The sequence below is a fragment of the Saccopteryx bilineata genome, chromosome 5, assembly GCF_036850765.1.
Source record: "Saccopteryx bilineata isolate mSacBil1 chromosome 5, mSacBil1_pri_phased_curated, whole genome shotgun sequence".
Classification (NCBI taxonomy): Eukaryota; Metazoa; Chordata; class Mammalia; order Chiroptera; family Emballonuridae; genus Saccopteryx; species Saccopteryx bilineata.
In genome coordinates, this window is record NC_089494.1 from 58,702,305 (window position 1) to 58,721,323 (window position 19,019).

General features: G+C 36.0%; 1 protein-coding gene across 1 annotated transcript in view; it reads right to left on the reverse strand.

Moving 5' to 3' along the window:
- Positions 1-19,019, reverse strand: part of AGPS (alkylglycerone phosphate synthase) — a 153,455-nt gene that overhangs the window by 111,184 nt on the left and 23,252 nt on the right. Inside the window, exons 2-7 of the mRNA XM_066233671.1 lie at positions 17,708-17,797; positions 10,426-10,516; positions 7,818-7,938; positions 7,650-7,724; positions 2,329-2,400; positions 728-807 (exon numbers count right to left, since the gene is read on the reverse strand). Of these exons, the coding sequence (XP_066089768.1) occupies positions 728-807; positions 2,329-2,400; positions 7,650-7,724; positions 7,818-7,938; positions 10,426-10,516; positions 17,708-17,797 (529 nt within the window). The remainder of the gene's footprint in view (positions 1-727; positions 808-2,328; positions 2,401-7,649; positions 7,725-7,817; positions 7,939-10,425; positions 10,517-17,707; positions 17,798-19,019) is intronic.

Consider the following 19,019-nt stretch of genomic DNA (forward strand, 5'->3'; position numbering starts at 1 on the left):
AAATTTGGGAAACAAATAAGTTTTGGTGATTCCAATTAACCTTAACTATTATTTGTTTTCTTTTCTAACAAATCAGGGTTATGTATTGTATCAATGTTTCAATGCATCTTTTTAAATCATCAATTTCACGTGCTAATTTGGTAGAATCCATCAGGATACGTGCGTTAGAATAAGAGCGAGCTTAGCTTTTGGAGACCTGGACACAAGGGTATAATATAATCATAAAATTAATTTAAAACAAAATGGTGAAGGTCCTGGTTGGCTCAGTGTTAGAGCATCGGCCTAGTGTGTGGAAGTCCGGGTTCGATTCCCAGTCAGGGCACACAGGAGAGGCGTCCATCTGCTTCTCCACCCTTCCCCCTCTTCTTTCTCTCTGTCTCTCTCTTCCCCTCACACAGCCAAGGCTCCATGGGAGCAAAGTTGGCCCGGGCATTGAGGATAGCTCCATGGCCTCTGCCTCAGGTGCTAGAGTGGCTCCGACTGCAGTGGAACAACGCCCCAGAGGGGTCAAGCATCGCCCCCTTGTGGGCATGCTGGGTGGATCACGGTCGGGCACATGCGGGAGTCTGTCTGTCTGCCACCCCCCACCCACCCACCCCCATTTCTCACTTTAGAAAAATATACAAAGAAAAAAAAGTCAATATACTCTTTAACAACTAAGGCTGAGCCATAAATACATTTTTTTAAACTAAATGCTTTCTTCAAATACATCTTAATAATCATATACCATCTGTGAAGTGTCCAAAGAAATAATTGTTCTTGTCTCATCTGCAGGACACATCAGGCCATAAGAGACACTAGTTCCTCCTGCCAAAATAAAAAAAATACCTTTAAGTTTAAATATTTTATTTTTAGCTATATACAAGGCAAAACCCTAATACAAAGTATACAAATAGGCCTGCTAGAGAATACCCATATTTACCAGTGCCTTACAAAATGTAATTTGTAAATGCTAACACAATAAAAGCAACTCACCTTTCTCTTATGCTGTGTGACAAAATGAAGAACTATTATGGAGTTAAAAGCAATGGAATGTGGCTCCATCCCCTGAGCACACTCAAGTGAAGCCCCTAGCAATTTGTGAAACTCCAAAAACCATGATTAAAAAAGTTCTAAGCTAATGATTACTATGGAAAGGTAGCTTAAAAAAAATAAACAAAAAATCCTATCCTATAAAACTAGACACCAATACCTCCTTTCTGTCATAATTTTGACATTTATTTATCACTTAAAATAATACCTTACATGCCCATACAAAAGGGCATGAACAAGTTCAAGTTGCCCAGATTATATGATATTCAAAAACAAAATTGTGTGTTCTCTGGTGAGAAAGTGATTTTAATGTAAAATAAATAATACATAAAAGTATTTAAATAATGTACTTCTGTCTTCCATTGACATTTGTTGTCAAAGGAAAAATTATTTCTTGAAACCAATACAGAATATGGTGTTTAGTTCTTAACCGTTATTTGTATCAATATATATCAGAATAAACTCTTAATTGGTAGTTCCATCCGTTTTGGACAGAAAATATGTGGCAGTCACCTTAATACAAGGTAAGAATTACAGGGTTGCTGATCTATGAGATTCAGCTTAATTTTATAAGGTGAGACCATTAATTGTCAATTAAAAGCATGCCTATGCTCAATAACCACTATTTTCCTTGCCAGCCATCTAAAATCAGAAAAAGAGTTCATTAAAAGGGGCACTGTCGTGCCTTTGTTGTATGAGTTCAACAGGAAGTATCAGCTGAAGAAGGAATCTGAAGCTTCTGACTTGTTGGGGTCCCATTTCCATTCCATCACTGCCAATTCAGTCCGTGAAGGCAAAATCCCTTGGCTTGTGTAAATTGTTAAAATAATGTTGCTGATGAAAGATCAAATTTGTCTTAAAATACAAACCAATATTAGTTCCTCAATATTAGAAGATAATGATCTGATCATTAATGTCTTTTTTGATCTTTTATGCTACATTGCATTCCTTCACAAAGGTTTATGCTGGGTACATTTAAGCTTTGAAAACTATTCTCTCCTCAAGGATAAAGGTTAGAAAGTAATTACTAAAGCAGAACCATGTTCTTAGTGAGGCATTAAAGTCACGGCTTCAACAAGGATCCATAATGGGAAAGAAGCCATGAACTAAGTACATCACATCTTAGATATACTCAGAACAGAAATGAGGAGCACAGACCAATTTTTCAGAATAACCTTATCATAATAACGAAAATATTTGTTTTCAGTGGGACGGCACAAATATTTAAAATACAAATATTTTAAATTGAAAGAACAAATTTACATTATATTAAAATTCAAAAGGCACAATACCTACCACCAATTGGTATGATACAAAGGTTATATTTGCTCGCTAGATTCACAACCTTAACTACATCATCATGACATGCTGTTGAAAAAAGGGAAAATAAATTAATCACAGAAACATGAATAAAATCTAGGTAACCCTGCAAAATATGGGTGTATAAAAACTTATTTATTCACTTATTAACACATGAAATAGCTATAGTAAAACAAATTGTCCATTATTTATCTTTTTAATTTTTCATTTTAAAATAATTTCATACTTATACACCATAGTTGCAAAAATGGCACAAAATATTTCCTTCACTAAGTAGCCTCAAATACTAACATCTTACGTAACTATAGTTCAATTATCACAACCAAGCAATTTGACACTGATACAATACTATAGATTAACTAATCTACAAACCTTATTCAAATTTGGCCAACTGTTCCTCTAATGTCCTCTTTTCCAGACCAGAATCACACCCTGCATTTAGTTGGCATGTCTCCCTAATCTTCTTTATTCTAAGACAGTTTCTCAATCTATTTTTGATTTTCAGGACCTTGACACTTTTGAAGAGCACTGGTCAGTTATTCCACAGACTGTCCCTCTATATGGGTTTGTAAAATTGCTTTTATATGATTAAATTCAGGAATTTAATTTGGCAGGAATTCTGAAAAAGTGACATGCCTTTCTCAGCATGTTACATCTGGACGTGCATGATATAAACAAGTCTCATTTCTGGTAATGAAACTTTCATCATTTGGTATATAGTACCTGCTAGGTTTCTTTACTCTAAAAATATTACAATTAATATGATATTGTGGGATAATACTTAAACTATGTAAATATGTTTCTCATTATACTTTCACCCATTAATTTTTGCATCTATTGATGATTCTTTATTCTGTTTTTTAAACAAATTTTAAAATGTTATGTGTAATATACTGCATATGAATTCCTTTTTATTGCACATAACTAAAAGATACCTTTATTTGTGAAAAAGTTATAAATAAGAAAAGCCTGACTGGAGAAGACTTTACATACCAAGCAAAAGGAGCTAAGACTCAATCTGACTAGCCATAGGTCAAGGAGGGGAACAGCATGGCAAAAAGAATATCTTAGAAAAATCAATCTTCTTATAGAATTTATAACAGCACGAAGGAGAGACTTGAATTAAGCAAACCATACAAAAACCAAGTATTGCTTGTTAAGAACCTGAAAAACAGTAAAAATGCAACAAAAATATGAGAAATAACCATTTACGAATATAAAAATACTTTTCTAAAAAAGCTCTAATTATTATTTCTCAAATTTGCTCAAAACTAGAAATATTTGTCACTTGTATCATTCAAGTTCTTAATAAAAACTCATTTTCAAACTTTCAGATTAAACTCATAAACCTTACTGTTTGTGGTAAAATTCCTATTAAATATTAATTATTCATTAACAATTACCAGAATATGCCTGTTAGAAGCCTTTAACAAGGCAAAACTATGTCTAGGATTGTTACCTAATCAGAAGCTATCCTTTGACCATGTTATCTGACAGAGCATGCTCTCATCTCACAACTCACACTATTTTGCTGTCTTCTTACTGTCTTATTTTTCCTTATACCACCATTCAATGCATTACATATTTATTTATTTATTTTTCAGTTACCCCACCACCACCCACAATTACACTGTATGGCACCTGAGAACAGGGACTTTTGTTTTGTTAACTGCTTATCCTCAATACCTAGAACAGTACCTAGCAAACATTTTCACAGACCTAAAGTTTTAGTATTTAGATCACTGAAAATAAATACTAAATTTAGTAAGTGAAGCACTTTTTAAAATATCTTATTGCTAAAAAAGACTTTATTTCTCTAAACACACGTACTACAGACAACATATAAGTCACTACTTATCCAAACTAAATAAAAAAGAGATATCCATACTGTGTAACAGTCAGAATGGTGACAAATCCTATTTTAAAGAATATTCCAAATCAGAACATTTACATATACTATAAGTTCTTACTCTTTAACAAGCCCTAGACTTCCTATTAAAGCAATATGTAAAAATCAGATTCAGTTTACAGCCAGACATCCACAATGACAGATTTCTGAGATACATATATGTATTATATATAGCATTAATAAATATTCAAACTGCAAGGTAAGACAGCCCCCTCCTCTCGGTAAACTATCACATAGTTTCAAACTGCTATACTGTGTCAAACTTGCTTTCATGCAAAGAAAAAGTTGAACTTTATCAGCAATAGGAAATTTACACTGAAGTTAAATAAAGGCCTCGGTGAATTAATAACCTGTTGGGAGACAAGCTATGTCCAAGAACTTATTTTTTTTTTAATTTTTTAAATTTTTTATTTATTCATTTTAGAGAGGAGAGGGAGAAGGAGGGAGAGAGGGAGGGAGGGAGGGAGAGAGAGAGAGAAAGAAAGAGAGAGAGAGAGAGAGGGAGGAGAGAGGAAAGACAGAGAGAGAGAGAGCTGGAAGCATCAACTCCCGTATGTGCCTTGACTAGGCAAGCCCAGGGTTTCAAACCGGCGACCTCAGCATTTCCAGGTTGACGCTTTATCCACTGCGCCACCACAGGTCAGGCCAAGAACTTTTGATAATGGAAAATTCAACAGAATAAAAGTAAAATTATAAACTTGATTCAGGCACCCATATACGTTTCAGATAGATTCATTAGATAAGGAACAAGATCACAAAAGGAGTATTTTCAAAAAATTAACCTTTCAAGAATGTATGGAAACTTTGAGGGAAAAGAAACTTGAGGCATGAGAACCTTTAAGGCTATTGCAAAATTCCAGATACGCATTGATGAGGGCCTGAATTGGAAATTGGGATAGAAAAAGGAAAAAAACAGAAGGGCAAAGTTGTGAAGAAAGAATTTTACAGCATAAAGAAACTTTTTTGCAACAACTGACTAATTCCATGTTTCTAATATCTGAAATTTTAAAAAATATTTGGATTTCTTAAAGCAATATATATATTCCCATTATGGTAATTATTTTTTAATATTTTAATACTGAGCTATATAAAGAAAATACCTAAAAGGGGTAGTACAAAGTTCCACCCAAGATATATCAAAGAATATTGTTTTCATTTATTCCAATAATAAAAAAAAAGGAATGACTCCCAAATTTTGGTAGAGAATAGCTTAGTTATTAAAAAATAAGCAGGTGAAACAAAAGTATTTCTTATATTTTAGTATATCTTTTCTTTTTTTTTAAGAGCTGCTAAATTTCTAAACTAACAGAGACAAAAGATTTATTTCATACTATTCCAAATACACAGAAAGTATCACAAGTATCAGGAAAGTAATTTCATTTCAGCTACATATGCTACTGCAGTGGTCCCCAGCCTTTTTTGGGCCAGGGATTGGTTTAATGTCAGAAAATATTTTCACAGACCGGCCTTTAGGGTGGGATGGATAAATGTATCACGTGACCGAGACAAGTGTCAAGAGTGAGTCTTAGACAGATGTAACAGAGGGAATCTGGTCATTTTTTAAAAATAAAACATCGTTCAGACTTAAATATAACGGGGAAAAAACGGAAATAATGAAAGTTATTTATTCTTTCTCTGCAAACCAGTACCAAATGGCCCACGGACTGGTACTGGTCCACAGCCCGGGGGTTGGGGACCACTGTGCTACTGGACTTGCCTGCTATGTATGTCACTTCCCTCTTACCCCCTTATTAAAAGTATGATGTTTCCCTCAGATACTCCCTTCAAAGTAGAAGGATCACATCAAAGAATTAATAGTCCATGAATAAGCCATTTTTCTAAAAAATAAAATACTCTATATACTCCTTTCATAGAGTGTGAAGAGAAAAAAGGATCAAAAGATCAATGCAACTTTTTAAAAAAGGCAATTATAAACAAAAAGAAACAATATATCTGTTCTGCTTTAAATTTTTTGATAGAAGAGATGGGTATAAAAACCGTATAAATAAATATAGTGCATCAATAGAGCAAAATAACAACAGAAAGCTCATCTATCCTTTATCTAAAGCCAAACCCCTCAATAAAAGTAATTTCTCAAAATTTAATTATTCACATCAAAGACAGTATGTATATTAAAAAGCTTTTGTCACCATCTGATCACTTGTAGTCCACAAGCTGATATCAACAGTTATCAGTTTCCAGTAATCTATTATTTTAATTAATAATTTAATTATCTTAATTAATGACCTGGAAATATCATTACAGATACTTTCATTAAGCATTCAGAGTAACCAAAAATACATTTTTTTAAGCGAGAAAGAGAGAGAGAGACAGGAAGAGAGGAAGATGAGAAGCATTAACTCATAGTTGTGGCACTTGAGTTGTTCATTGATTGCTTTCTCATACGTGTGCTGACTGGGGGTGGGAGGGAACAGGGCTCCAGCCAAGCCAGTGACCCCTTGCTCAAGCCAGGGTCCTTAGGCTTCAAGCCAGTGACCTTTGGGTTCAAGCCAGTGATCATGGGGTCGTGTCTATGATGCCACACTCAAGCTGGCAACCATGCGCTCAAGAAGGTAAACCCACGCTCAAGACGGTGACCTCAGGGTTTCGAAACTGGGCCCTTAACATCCCAAGTCGGCACTCTATCCACTGTGCCTCAACCTGGTCAGGCCAAAGATACATTTTCCTATTGGCTTCCCAATATGATATTTATTTCTACTAACCTCAAAGATAATCAGCAACAAAATAAATCATTAAAACCAACAGCTGGAAAAAAAACAAAACAAAACAAAAAAACCAACAGCTGAGGGCCCTGGCCGGTTGGCTCAGTGGTAGAGCGTCGGCCTGGCGTGCAGGGGTCCCGGGTTCAATTCCCAGCCAGGGCACACAGGAGAAGCGCCCATCTGCTTCTCCCCCCCTCCCCCCCTCCTTCCTCTCTGACTCTCGCTTCCCCTCCCGCAGCTGAGGCTCCACTGGAGCAAGGATGGCCCGGGCACTGGGGATGGCTCCTGGGCCTCTGCCCCAGGCGCTAGAGTGGCTCTGGTCACAACATAGCGACGCCCCAGAGGGGCAGATCATCGTCCCCTGGTGGGCAGAGCGTCACCCCCTGGGGGGCGTGCCGGGTGGATCCTGGTTGGGCGGATGCGGGAGTCTGTCTGACTGTCTCTCCCCGTTTCTGGCTTCAGAAAAATACAGAAAAAAAAAAACAAAAAACCAACAGCTGAGGATGTTCAGATCAAGAAAGAACTTTATGACCTTCAGCAAATTCTAAAAATATAGTTACCTATATTTTTTACAACTCACATGTTAAAAATTATATATTTCCAAACTAAATTTACTTAAAATTTAAAAATACTAAATTAAGAGTATAAGAATAAAAAGAACTTACCTGGCCATAAAACTATATCAGGAATTCGATGAAAAATTCCTTCCCTGAGCAAAAATATCTCATGAAGACAATGACCTGTTTTGTGATTTAAAAAACAAAATGCAAAAAATCTTAAATTACAGAAAATTAAAAATTAAAAATAAATAGCACTTATATAAAGTTGCTTACCATGAGCTCTAAATACTCGATCATCTGCTTCTTGTGAATATGAAATATTAGTTTCTTTTAGCTCACGAAGAAAATCTTCATTTACAATAGAAGGAGGTGTATCACTAGGATTTAAGGATGCCTAGAAAATAAAATGGGTTTCTTTGGCTTATTTCTACAAAATAAATTTTGAGTACCTCTGTTAGGGAGAATGACTATAAAATGTAAAACATTTTGATATCCAAACTAAGAGAGAAGCATAGAAAAATAACAAGTAATATGTATAGATACCAACTTTGTTATAGTAACAAATTGCAAATGGTCTGGTTAATCACATTTTGTAACATAAGTTATAAGAGCCTTATGTTTCCTCTTTTTATTCTACAGCCCATCTTTTTCTTTTATTTGCTTTTTCCATTCATTTGAGAGAGAGAGGGAAAAGGAGAGAAAGAGAGGGAGAGAGAAAAGCATGAACTCATTGGTCCATATAACAGTTGTTCCATTTAGTTGTGCACTCACTGATTGCTTCTCATACATGCTCTGACCAGGGATCAAATCCATGACCTTGGCCACTGGAACAACACTTGATCCATTAAGCCACCTGGCCAGAACCAGCCCACCTTTTTCTTATTTCTAAAGACTGCAATCAACAACAAGGAAGATAGCAAAGTTTAAAATCTTCAATTTTAGATTAAGGAGATTGGGGGGGAGGACTTGACTTTTACACTATCTACATTTTCACCTACAGATAAAATTTATCATTTCCTACACTCCATTACCATTTAAAAATAAACAGCAAAAGAGCCTCACATTTTAAGTAATAAACTCATTTTATAGAGCTCCTATAACACTCACAACATAATTATAAACTTGATACTTAATTTCAACTTACAGGTAACTTGAAAAATTAATCTTCAACTTTTAAGATTTGTGACACTGGGCAAGTCACCCAACTTCTGTGAGCTTTGGCTTCTGGATCTGTTAAATGAGTTTATCACTACTAAATTTATACAGCTGCCATTAGGATAGAAGGTTAAATGTGATCATTTGTGTGAAAAGCACCTAGTATCACCTAGCATATAGGAAGAGAAATATAAATGGCTGTCCAAATCAAATCTGTTACAGAAAAAAACAACCATTTTATAGCATTTGGAAAAAAGAAAATATAATAATATGTAAAGAAAAACATATGTATATAGCCTTTTAGCATCTTATTAAGGATCTGTATTTAATTTTTAATTACACAGTTGGCACTCTATATCTGTGGGTTTTGCATCCACAGATTCAACCAATGGCCAATCAAAAATTAAAAAAAAAATTCTTGAAAGGCCTGACTGGTGGTGGCACAGTGGATGGAATAACAACCATAATGTGAGGTTGTTAGTTCAAAACCCAAGGTCGCTGGTGTGAGTCAAGTGTCATTAACTCAGTCCTGGGGTTGCCAGCTTGAGCCTGAGGTCACTGGTTCAATACCCAGTGAAGGCACATTATGAGATGCAATCAATGCACAAGTGAAACAATAAATTGATGCTTTCTCTTTCTCTTTCTCTCTCTCCCTCCCTTCCTTTCTCCCCTCTCTTTCCCCCTACCTTTCTTCCTCTCCTCTCTCTCTCTAAAATATAAATAAATAAATAATTTTTTAAATCTCTAAAAGTTCCAAAAAACAAAACTTGAATTTGCCGCAGGCCAAGCAATATGCTGAATCAATGTGAGTGAAGTGGTATGTAGGCATTCCCTGCTGTAGATTATATGAAAAAATAGATTATATGGAAATACTATAGCATTTTATGTGAGGGACTAGAACATCCACCAATTTTGGTATCCCCAGGAGCCCTGGAACCAATCCTCTGCTGGATTGTTATATATTTATACGATAAACATTTACTGAGTGCATGGTATCAGCCAGGCACTGTTCTAGGCTCTGGAGAGATAAAACTTTAGATTCCTATTTTGTTGAGTTACTGAAAATTGAAAAGGGCTCAAAAAACAGAAAAAAAGTGCATGAGAATACAACTGGTGAAATTTTTGGATATGGTATACAGATTGTATCAATATAAAAAAATAATTACAAATAGTCAAGAGAGAGAATTAAGGAGATGAAAAAGATCTTTTAAGAAATGTTAAAAGAATTTGGTTTGGGAAGGGAAGGAATTAATTGTTTAGCCTAATTTAATGACTAGAATAGAATGTATTAGTGAATTTATAAATAAATTAATTAAGTACTTACTGCATACCTATAGTCCTTAGTAACACGGTGGATATAATGGAGAATACAGTATTAGCCATAGTTATTGCACTTATGGAACTTATATCCAGTTAGAGGGATATGCAGAATACCATACCACAGCAAATAATAATAAATAATAAAAGTCATAATACAAAGAAATACTAACAATTTCATTAGTTCAGCATGTACACAGTTTAGTTTTCTAATCCCTTTCAGAAAAGTAAAACTACACTAAGGTCAACCTAACTAGTAAACTTCTTAACAAAACAAAACAAAACAAAAAACATGACAAATGCATTAAAGCAAGTATAACAAATTATAAACATAAGTTTAAATAATTTGGATTAAGCACACACACTCACATATAGAGTTAAACATATTATTAATCATTAATTTGCTTACTTTAGAGGTAGTTTTATGCTCCAGACTTACTCCAAGGGTATTCTGGATCCAATCTTTAAAAGTTGGTAAAGTCAAGCCACTTAGAGGATACCTAAGTAAGGTAAAAGAAGATAAAAGATGAGAACGGTATCCTCATTTAACTTGAAATCTTAGATTCTGCTTCAGTAATAGTCAAGTTGTTCCTATCAAACCAACCCTCTCACATGTAATTATAAATTCTGGACAAAAACAAATAAAACCCAACTATGAGAAGGCAGTATGGAAGGACCAAAAGCAGGCAAAAAAGTGTACCAGCCTGACCAGGAGGTGGCACAGTGGATAGAGTATCAGACTGGGATGTGGAGGACCCAGGTTCGAGACCCCGAGGTTACCAGCTTGAGTGCGGACTCACCTGGTTTGAGCAAGGCTCACCAGCTTGAGCACAAGGTTGTTGGTTCAAGCAAGGGGTCATTTGGTCTGTTGTAGTCCCCCCCCCCCCGTCAAGGCACATATGAGAAATCAATCAATAAACAACTAAGAAGCCCCAACAAAGAACTGATGTTTCTCATCTCTCTTCCCTCCCTATCTGTCGCTCTCTCTGACTGTGTCTCTGCCACAAAAAAAAAGAAGTGTACCTGGAAGAAGAAAACAGCACTACATGAGTTTCTATTATTATTATTTTTTTCAAACAGGCTTTAGCTTGAAGGAAAGCCTTACTAAAGAAACAAATATGCAGATACCTACAGTCATCCTGGCTTCAAGAGTCAGAGGACAGTGTTTGAAGTGAGCACAGCACACCTGGGAAAAGTACAGGTAAATCACAGGAAAGGAGAGAGTCAGAGAGGGACCTATAAATAAACTCTTTCCAAATTTTGTCTGACCTTGAATTACACATCTATGGAGCAGATGTTAAGCAGCCAAGCTAAGCTTAACCCTTTGAGTAATGTTTTTTTCATGCTCACTGATCCCGGGAGTTGTTCTTTCAAAAAATGAAATTAGGTCCAGTTACTGTTTTATTAACTTAAAATCATGTTTGTTTAAAGCCCTGGCGGTTGGCTCAGCCGTAGAGCGTCGGCCTGGTGTGCGGGGGACCCGGGTTCAATTACCGGCCAGGGCACAAAGGAGAGGCGCCCATTTGCTTCTTCACCCCCCTCCCTCCTTCCTCTCTGTCTCTCTCTTCCCCTCCCGCAGCCGGGGCTCCATTGGAGCGGGGATGGCCCGGGCGCTGGGGATGGCTCCTTGGCCTCTGTCCCAGGCACTAGAGTGGCTCTGGTTGTGGCAGAGCAACGCCCCGAGGGGCAGAGCATCGCCCCCTGGTGGGCGTGCCAGGTGGATCCCGGTCGGGCGCATGCGGGAGTCTGTCTGACTGTCTCTCCCCGTTTCCAGCTTCAGAAAAATACAAAAAAAAAAAAAAAATCATGTTTGTTTGATAACCAATTGATGAAAACAAGAAGAACATACATTTGCCTTTTTTTTAATGTTGCCTTACACATTTTTAAAATAAAAATTTTTGTTACGATCAAACTCTGGATGGTCAGGAGGCACAAGGACATACATGAAGTTCGTACTACTCAAAGCATTAAAAGAACTGAACAGACAACTCACCTGCTCACCACCATAGAGGGAAATTGGGAGCTTGAGATCAGTCAAGTTAATTTATATATAAAAACAAAAGTTTCTAACAAAATCCAGGGCCTCTACAACATTTCATTAACAATGTCCAAGTTATACTTCAAAACTACTAGGCATGAACAAACAAGAAAGTGTGCTTCATAATCAAGAGATAAGGCAATTAATAGAACTTATCCTAAGGTGATCCAAGATATCAAAAACAGAACAAAGGACTTAAAGGAGCTATTAACTATGCTAAAGGACAAAAGAGGAACTATATTCCCAGTGATTAACAGAAAAGAAACCACAGCAAAAACAAAACAAAAAAAGACACTATAAAAAGAAAAAGAAATTCTATAATTAAAAATCTGAAATAAAAATTCACTGAAGCAACTTAACAAAGATGTCTTAACAGAGCAATAAAACATACACAAGAGATGTCTTAACACAGCAATAAAACATACACAATCTGAAAAACAGAGAAAAAGAAAGAAAAATAGTTTCAGGGACCTATTGGAACAGTAACAAAAAACAACCATACATATAATGAAGACCCAAGGAGAGAAAAAAATATCTGACAAAGTAATAGCTGAAAGTTTCCAAATTTGATGAAAGAGAAAAATTTAGAAATTCAAGGTCAGGAAACTTGAAAAGGAAAAATGCAAAGAAACTTGCACTAGGTACAACATAGTCAAGTTGCAATTACAGAAAGAGAAGACCAAAGAAAATCTTAAAAGGCTCTAGAGAAATATACATTATATACAATATAACAATAAAAATTATGACTGACTTTTCATCAGAAAGAATAGGTTAGGAAAAAACTGAATAACATTTTTAAAGTGCTGAAAGAAAAAAAATGTCAACCTAGAAATCTGTCTCTGGTAAAAATATCCTTCATTCAAAACAAAGGTTAAATAAAGACTTTTTCAGATGAAAACTAAGAGAACTAGAAAACCTGGTGCCAGCAGATCTATACTACCAGAATGCTAAAGGAATTTCATTTTCTTCTTTGTTTTTTAGTGAGAGAGAAAGAGAGAGCAGGAAAGACAGGAAGGGAGAGAGATGAAAAGCTTCAATTCTTCGTTGTGGCACCTTAGTTGTTTATTGATTGCTTTCTCACACATGCCTTGACCAGGGAGTTCCAGCTGAGCCAGTGACCCCTTGCTCAAGCCAGTGACCTTGGCCTTCAAACCAGAGACCACTGAGTCATATCTATAATCTCATGCTCAAGCGAGCAACCCCATGCTCAAGTTGGTGAGCCCACACTCAAGCCAGATGAGCCTGCGTTCAAGCCAGCGATCTTGCGATTTCCTTTTTTTTTTATTATTGAGAGGCAGGGAGACAGACAGATTCCTGCATGTACCCCAAGCAGGATCCACCCAGCAAGCTCCCTACAGGTGGCAGGGAGACAGACAGACTCCTGCATGTACCCCAACCAGGATCCACCCAGCAAACTCCCTACAGGTGATGCTCTGCTTATTTGGGGCCACTGCTCCGTTGCTCAGCAACCAAGCTATTTTTAGAGCCTGAGGTGAGGCCATGAAGCCATCCTCAGCGCCCAGGGCCAATTTGCTTAAACCATTGGAGCTATGGCTGCGGGAAAAAAAGTGGGGGAGAAGTGGAGAAGCAGATGGTCACTTCTCCTGTGTGCCCTGACCAGGAGTCAAACCCAAGACGTCCACATGCCAGGCCAATGCTCTACCGCTGAGCCAACTGGCCAGGGACAACCTTGAAGTTTTAAATCTGGGTCCTCAGCATCCCAGGCTGACACTCTATACACTGCACCACTGCCTGGTCAAGTGCTAAAGGAACTTCTATAGGCTGAAGGGAAATAGAAATATAAACTCAAATCTTCAAGATAGAATACAAAATACCAGAAAGAACAAATAATGTGGGTAAATATAAATGGCAATTCTTGCTTAATTATTTTTTCTTTGTGACAGAGACAGAGAGGGAGACAGAGAGAGGGACAGATAGGGACAGACAGACAGGAAGGGAAAGAGATAAGAAGCATCAATTCTTCACTGTGGTTCCTTAGTTGTTCATCGACCACTTTCTCATATGTGCCTTGACTGGGGTGCTACAGCAGAGTAAGTGACCCTGTGCTCAAGCCAGTGACCTTGGGCTCAAGCCAGTGACCATGGGCTCATGTATATGATCCCAAACAAAGCCGGCAACGCTGCGCTCAAGCTGGTGACCTCAGGGTTTGAACCTAGGTCCTTCGTGTCCCAGTCCAACGCTGTACTATACCACCATGCCACTGCCTGGTCAGGCTCTTAATTTTTTTTAATTTAAAAATCATAACATTGTCTCATGTAGTTTATATGTGCCAATTATAATAAGAACAGGGAACAGAAAATAAACCTATAGATCTTCTATTATAAAATAAACCTATTATAAAGGTTCTTAGACTTTACACGAAGTGGTACAACACACTGAAAACACACAAAAGCACTATAGAGTGTGCATAGTAAGAAAAAACTAGATTTGCTACTCTGATTTTGTTTCCTACATCTTTCATCTCAATCCCTATTTAAATAGTTTATATAAAACATCAACATGATTTCACATATGCAAGAAATCCTCACAAAAAAAACAAGATAGAAGGTGACAGAGGACAATCTGACTTTGGGTGGTGGGTATGCAACATAATTGAACGACAAGATAACCTGGACTTGTTATCTTTGAATATATGTATCCTGATTTATTGATGTCACCCCATTAAAAAAATAAAATTATTAAAAAAAAAAAAAAAAGAAATCCTAAATTTTATATGAAGAGATTGATGCAGAAAATTTCAAGTGCTTAGAGATCTAACTTTTCAGTTTTAGAAATAATTCTCAGAGGTAGCAAAATATTAAATAGCAATAAGTGCTAAAAATAAAGAAATTAAGTATCCTATGCTAGATCAGTGTAATGAGGAAAGCTGACATACAAACAATAATAATCCAATGCGTTATAATAGCAGTAATATAAGAGTTCTGAAAAGATCAAAACAAATTTTTTAATGTTTTAAAACAGTACTTTAAACTTTTTATTAAAAAACACATTGTATTATCATGTGTCAGGAAATGTTCTAAGTGTCCTATGTATATTAACTTATAATATAAATTTGGTACTATTATCCCCAGTTACAGATAAGAAAGTTAAGGCACAGAGAAGTTAGATAACTTAAGGAATTAACTTATTTACTCAAGGTTCCAGCGCTAGTAAGTTATAAAATCAAGATCTGAATCAGGTTATGAATAAGGCTTCGGTCTAACGATACCTCTAGTCTGAGTCTTCCCTTGCCACAATTCCAAGTGAGATCATAAAACTAAAATTCTTTATGAATGACATCTATAAAATCACAGTAGCTATATTCAGTAATTTTTGTCACTATAATGTTCTTGCACCTTCTCTACTTTCCCACCCCCTGCCAAAATTGATGATAGGTCAGCCAAATAAAACTATTATATAGGGTGGGGCAAAAAGAGGTTTATAGTTGTTGAGTATGTGAAACAGTTTATTTGTATAATATTTAGTTTTAGTTACTAAATTTTTTTATGTAGTTTGTATTTAATCCTAGGCCATCTAATTTACATTTTTGAGTTTGGAGAATTGAGAATTACCCTATGGGAACCAAAGGCTGGCCTTCCAGTAAGTCAAATGTGTCCAATTTTCCTGGTCTCTCTTTGCAGGATCTGCAAATCAGTGCAACCATCCTGTTCTCTTCCCACCTTCCCCACTGGACTGTAACTCAGGAGTCAACCATGCAAACAAATAAGGCCTTTGTGGAATCCATCCTGGTTAGAGTGGCACTAGCAACAATCTTCCAATGTTCAATACCAACAGATAAATTCTCTACTTTCAATGGCATTGTGCTGAAATACAAGTTGATTTATCTGTCCTCTCCTGTAAAACAAAGATGCTGTACCTTCAAGGTCCAAAGAGAGAGTTCAGAAGAATCATCTTTTCTCAGCAGAAGATTTTGTAAAGCCAACCTCTACATAGATAAGTTTCTACTGTATTAGACATTATTCTATTTAAAATATAAAACACTCAACATTTAGAATACTGGTAAATTTATTTTTAACCAGAAATTCCTTCTATCTGAATTATATACAAATTCTCAACTAAGCCTCCAAACAACATGCTGCCTAGTCAGACTTAAGGATGGAAATAAGAATGCAGATATTTATTTTTCCTATTAAAAAGCAAAGGTCAAACATACATCTTCACACATTCATTAAAATTAATTCCTAATTGTTTCAGGTGCAAAGCATATTTAAGTTATAATATAGAATGACTACATTGCAAAGAAAAATAATTTCTCCAAAGGAATACAAGTTTCCTTGCTGAAATTTCAATATATCGGCATACTATATAAGTTTTAAAAGTAATAATCTAAGCCTATTAACGCCCAATAGACATTAATGCTAAGTGCAATACTAGAACATATTATAATAGATCCAATCCAATTTTTTTACCTAGTCTCAATTTTTAATTTGTTTTTTGAGCCAGCAATCAAATATTACATACCTATACTCATTGTCTTTGCAAAAGTTGTATCAATAGACAAACCCAAAACACCAGCACTGGCAGGGTCAGCGGTGCTTAAAATCAACTGAACTTATTTTACTGCATCTAGATCAGTAACAATACAAATATTCTTTAGAATTCTTATCAATACACTAACAAAAACATTTCAGAAATGTAAAAGCTATCACACAAATGACTAAACTTCCTTCATTACTTCTTCTCCAATATATCTCAGAAAATGTTAAAAGTACTATTTATATTCACCTAAAACTATTCACCTTCCATAGTAACCCATACCTAAATGTAAAATCCCAGTCTTAAAAATGGAGTTACTTTGAACAAGGCAGTGCTATGAAGATTAAGTGATGTGGTGACTGCAGACCATTTAGGATCCTAAGTCAAATAAATTATCTATAAAAATGACATTTTTGAGCCTGACCAGGCAGTGGTGCAGTGGATAGAGCATCAGACTGGGACGCAGAGGACTCAGGCCCAAAACCCCAAGGTCTCAGCTTGAGCACGGGCTCATCAGCTTGAGCATGGGATAACAGACATGACCCCATGATTGCTGGCTTGAGCTCAGAGGTTGCTGGCTTCTTGAAGCCCAACGTCACTGGCTTGAGCAAGGGGTCACTCTCTCTGTTGTAGCCCCCAAGTCAAGGCACATATGAGAAAGCAATCAATGAACAACTAAGGAACCGCAACGAAGAATTGATGCTTCTCATCTCTCTCCTTTCCTGTTTGTCTGTCCCTATCTGTCCCTCTCTCTGTCTCTCACTCTGTCACACACACAAAAAAAATTATAAACAAAAAAAATGGCATTTTTGAGACAGCTGGGGAAATGTGAATGTGGAGTGGGTAATCACATATAATAAAATTTGTTATTTTAGGCAGTATATAATGGTACTACACGACTGCTTATATTAGGTCCTTATTCTTTTAAGGGATACCTATGTAAATATTTACAAGTGACATAAAATGTCAGAATTTGATCTACTACAGAAAACAATGAAGCAATTATGGTAAAACACTGATAATTTTTAAATCAAGGAAGGAATCATTATATTATTCTATTTCTATGTACATCTATTACTTGAACATGTTTGTTACTTATATTTAAAATTTTTCATAGAAAGAGAAAATCAGAATTAGAGAAAGAATAAAGAGTTACCTTTTCCCAGTCAACTCAACTTGGCCTTTCTTATTGAAGAAGAACTTGGAGTCATTATATCCCCATCCATCCCATTTCAAAACTTCTTGCCTAGTAAGAAGAAAAACATATGAGACCTTAACAGTGCATCATTAATTAACTTTCACAACCATTTAAAAGAAAACCTTATCCTACTAATATTATATGTTTAAATGAAATGAATGCAAATCACAATGCTTGGGAATTAATATTTCCAAATATAGAATCACTTTAATGAGCAGCACCTAGTTCACAAAGGACTGCAACCACTAAATTTAATTCATTCAAAGAAAAACAAAGAACAAATAAGAAAAATATGCTTAGAGTAAAATATGCTTTATTTTGTATATTATTGTACATGTATGATAGAATGGCCTAAAATTTTTTTGCTGTTAAAATAAATTTACTTGAATAGAAACAAATTTTTGCACGTATTAGAAAATTGACTATTAATTTTCTGCTATGATTTTAAAAAATGACCAATTTACAAAGTAGGTTCAAAAGTAATGACACTAGTAGAAGACACTTAAGAACATTAAAACTCTGAATACTGGGTCTACAACCATTCTAAATATTTCAATTTCCATATAGCTACCAACCTCTACCTTGACCTACATATTAAAATTAACCTAACAGTTAATAACTATACCATTTTTCAGTATTCCAAAACAATATGGTATTTTTAATTTCCAAATGTAGTATTTCATAGCTTTAAAAATAATTTTCATCAAAATCAATGGTTCACTCACTCAATTTTGCATATTAAAAATAGATAGGGTTGGGCCTGTGCAGAACACAACAGGACAACCACATTTCAGTGTTGTGTCAGGTTTTACTATGTGTTTTAACATAATGTCCTACTATGTCTGGGCTACTAAAGTAAAGTGTTGGTGGTTTTCAGTCAGAGATTCAAGAGAGTTACAGAGTAGATGCAAGTTACACTCACCTACTCCCAGGGCCAAACTGGAATTACAACTGAAATACAGACCAATCACCCTGAAAAACCAACTGAAGACTATATATAGTATAACCAAGTATTTACAGAAGTTACAGCCCACCTTCCCGAATCCCAGGAGCCCCACCCTACTAAAACGGCCTCAACAGGAGGTTCTGGCAGAATCTGGGACAAACCGAGTTGTGTTGCCCTTGGACACCTGACTGGTGTAGAGGCCTCTCTTCACATAGTCAAATCTTGGTCTGTTTGGGCCTGACACACTCCACTGGCCTCACCCTGACAATTCCCTCAGACCTTCCCCAACACAAAGGTATGCAGACACCTGATGGGCAGCAGCTA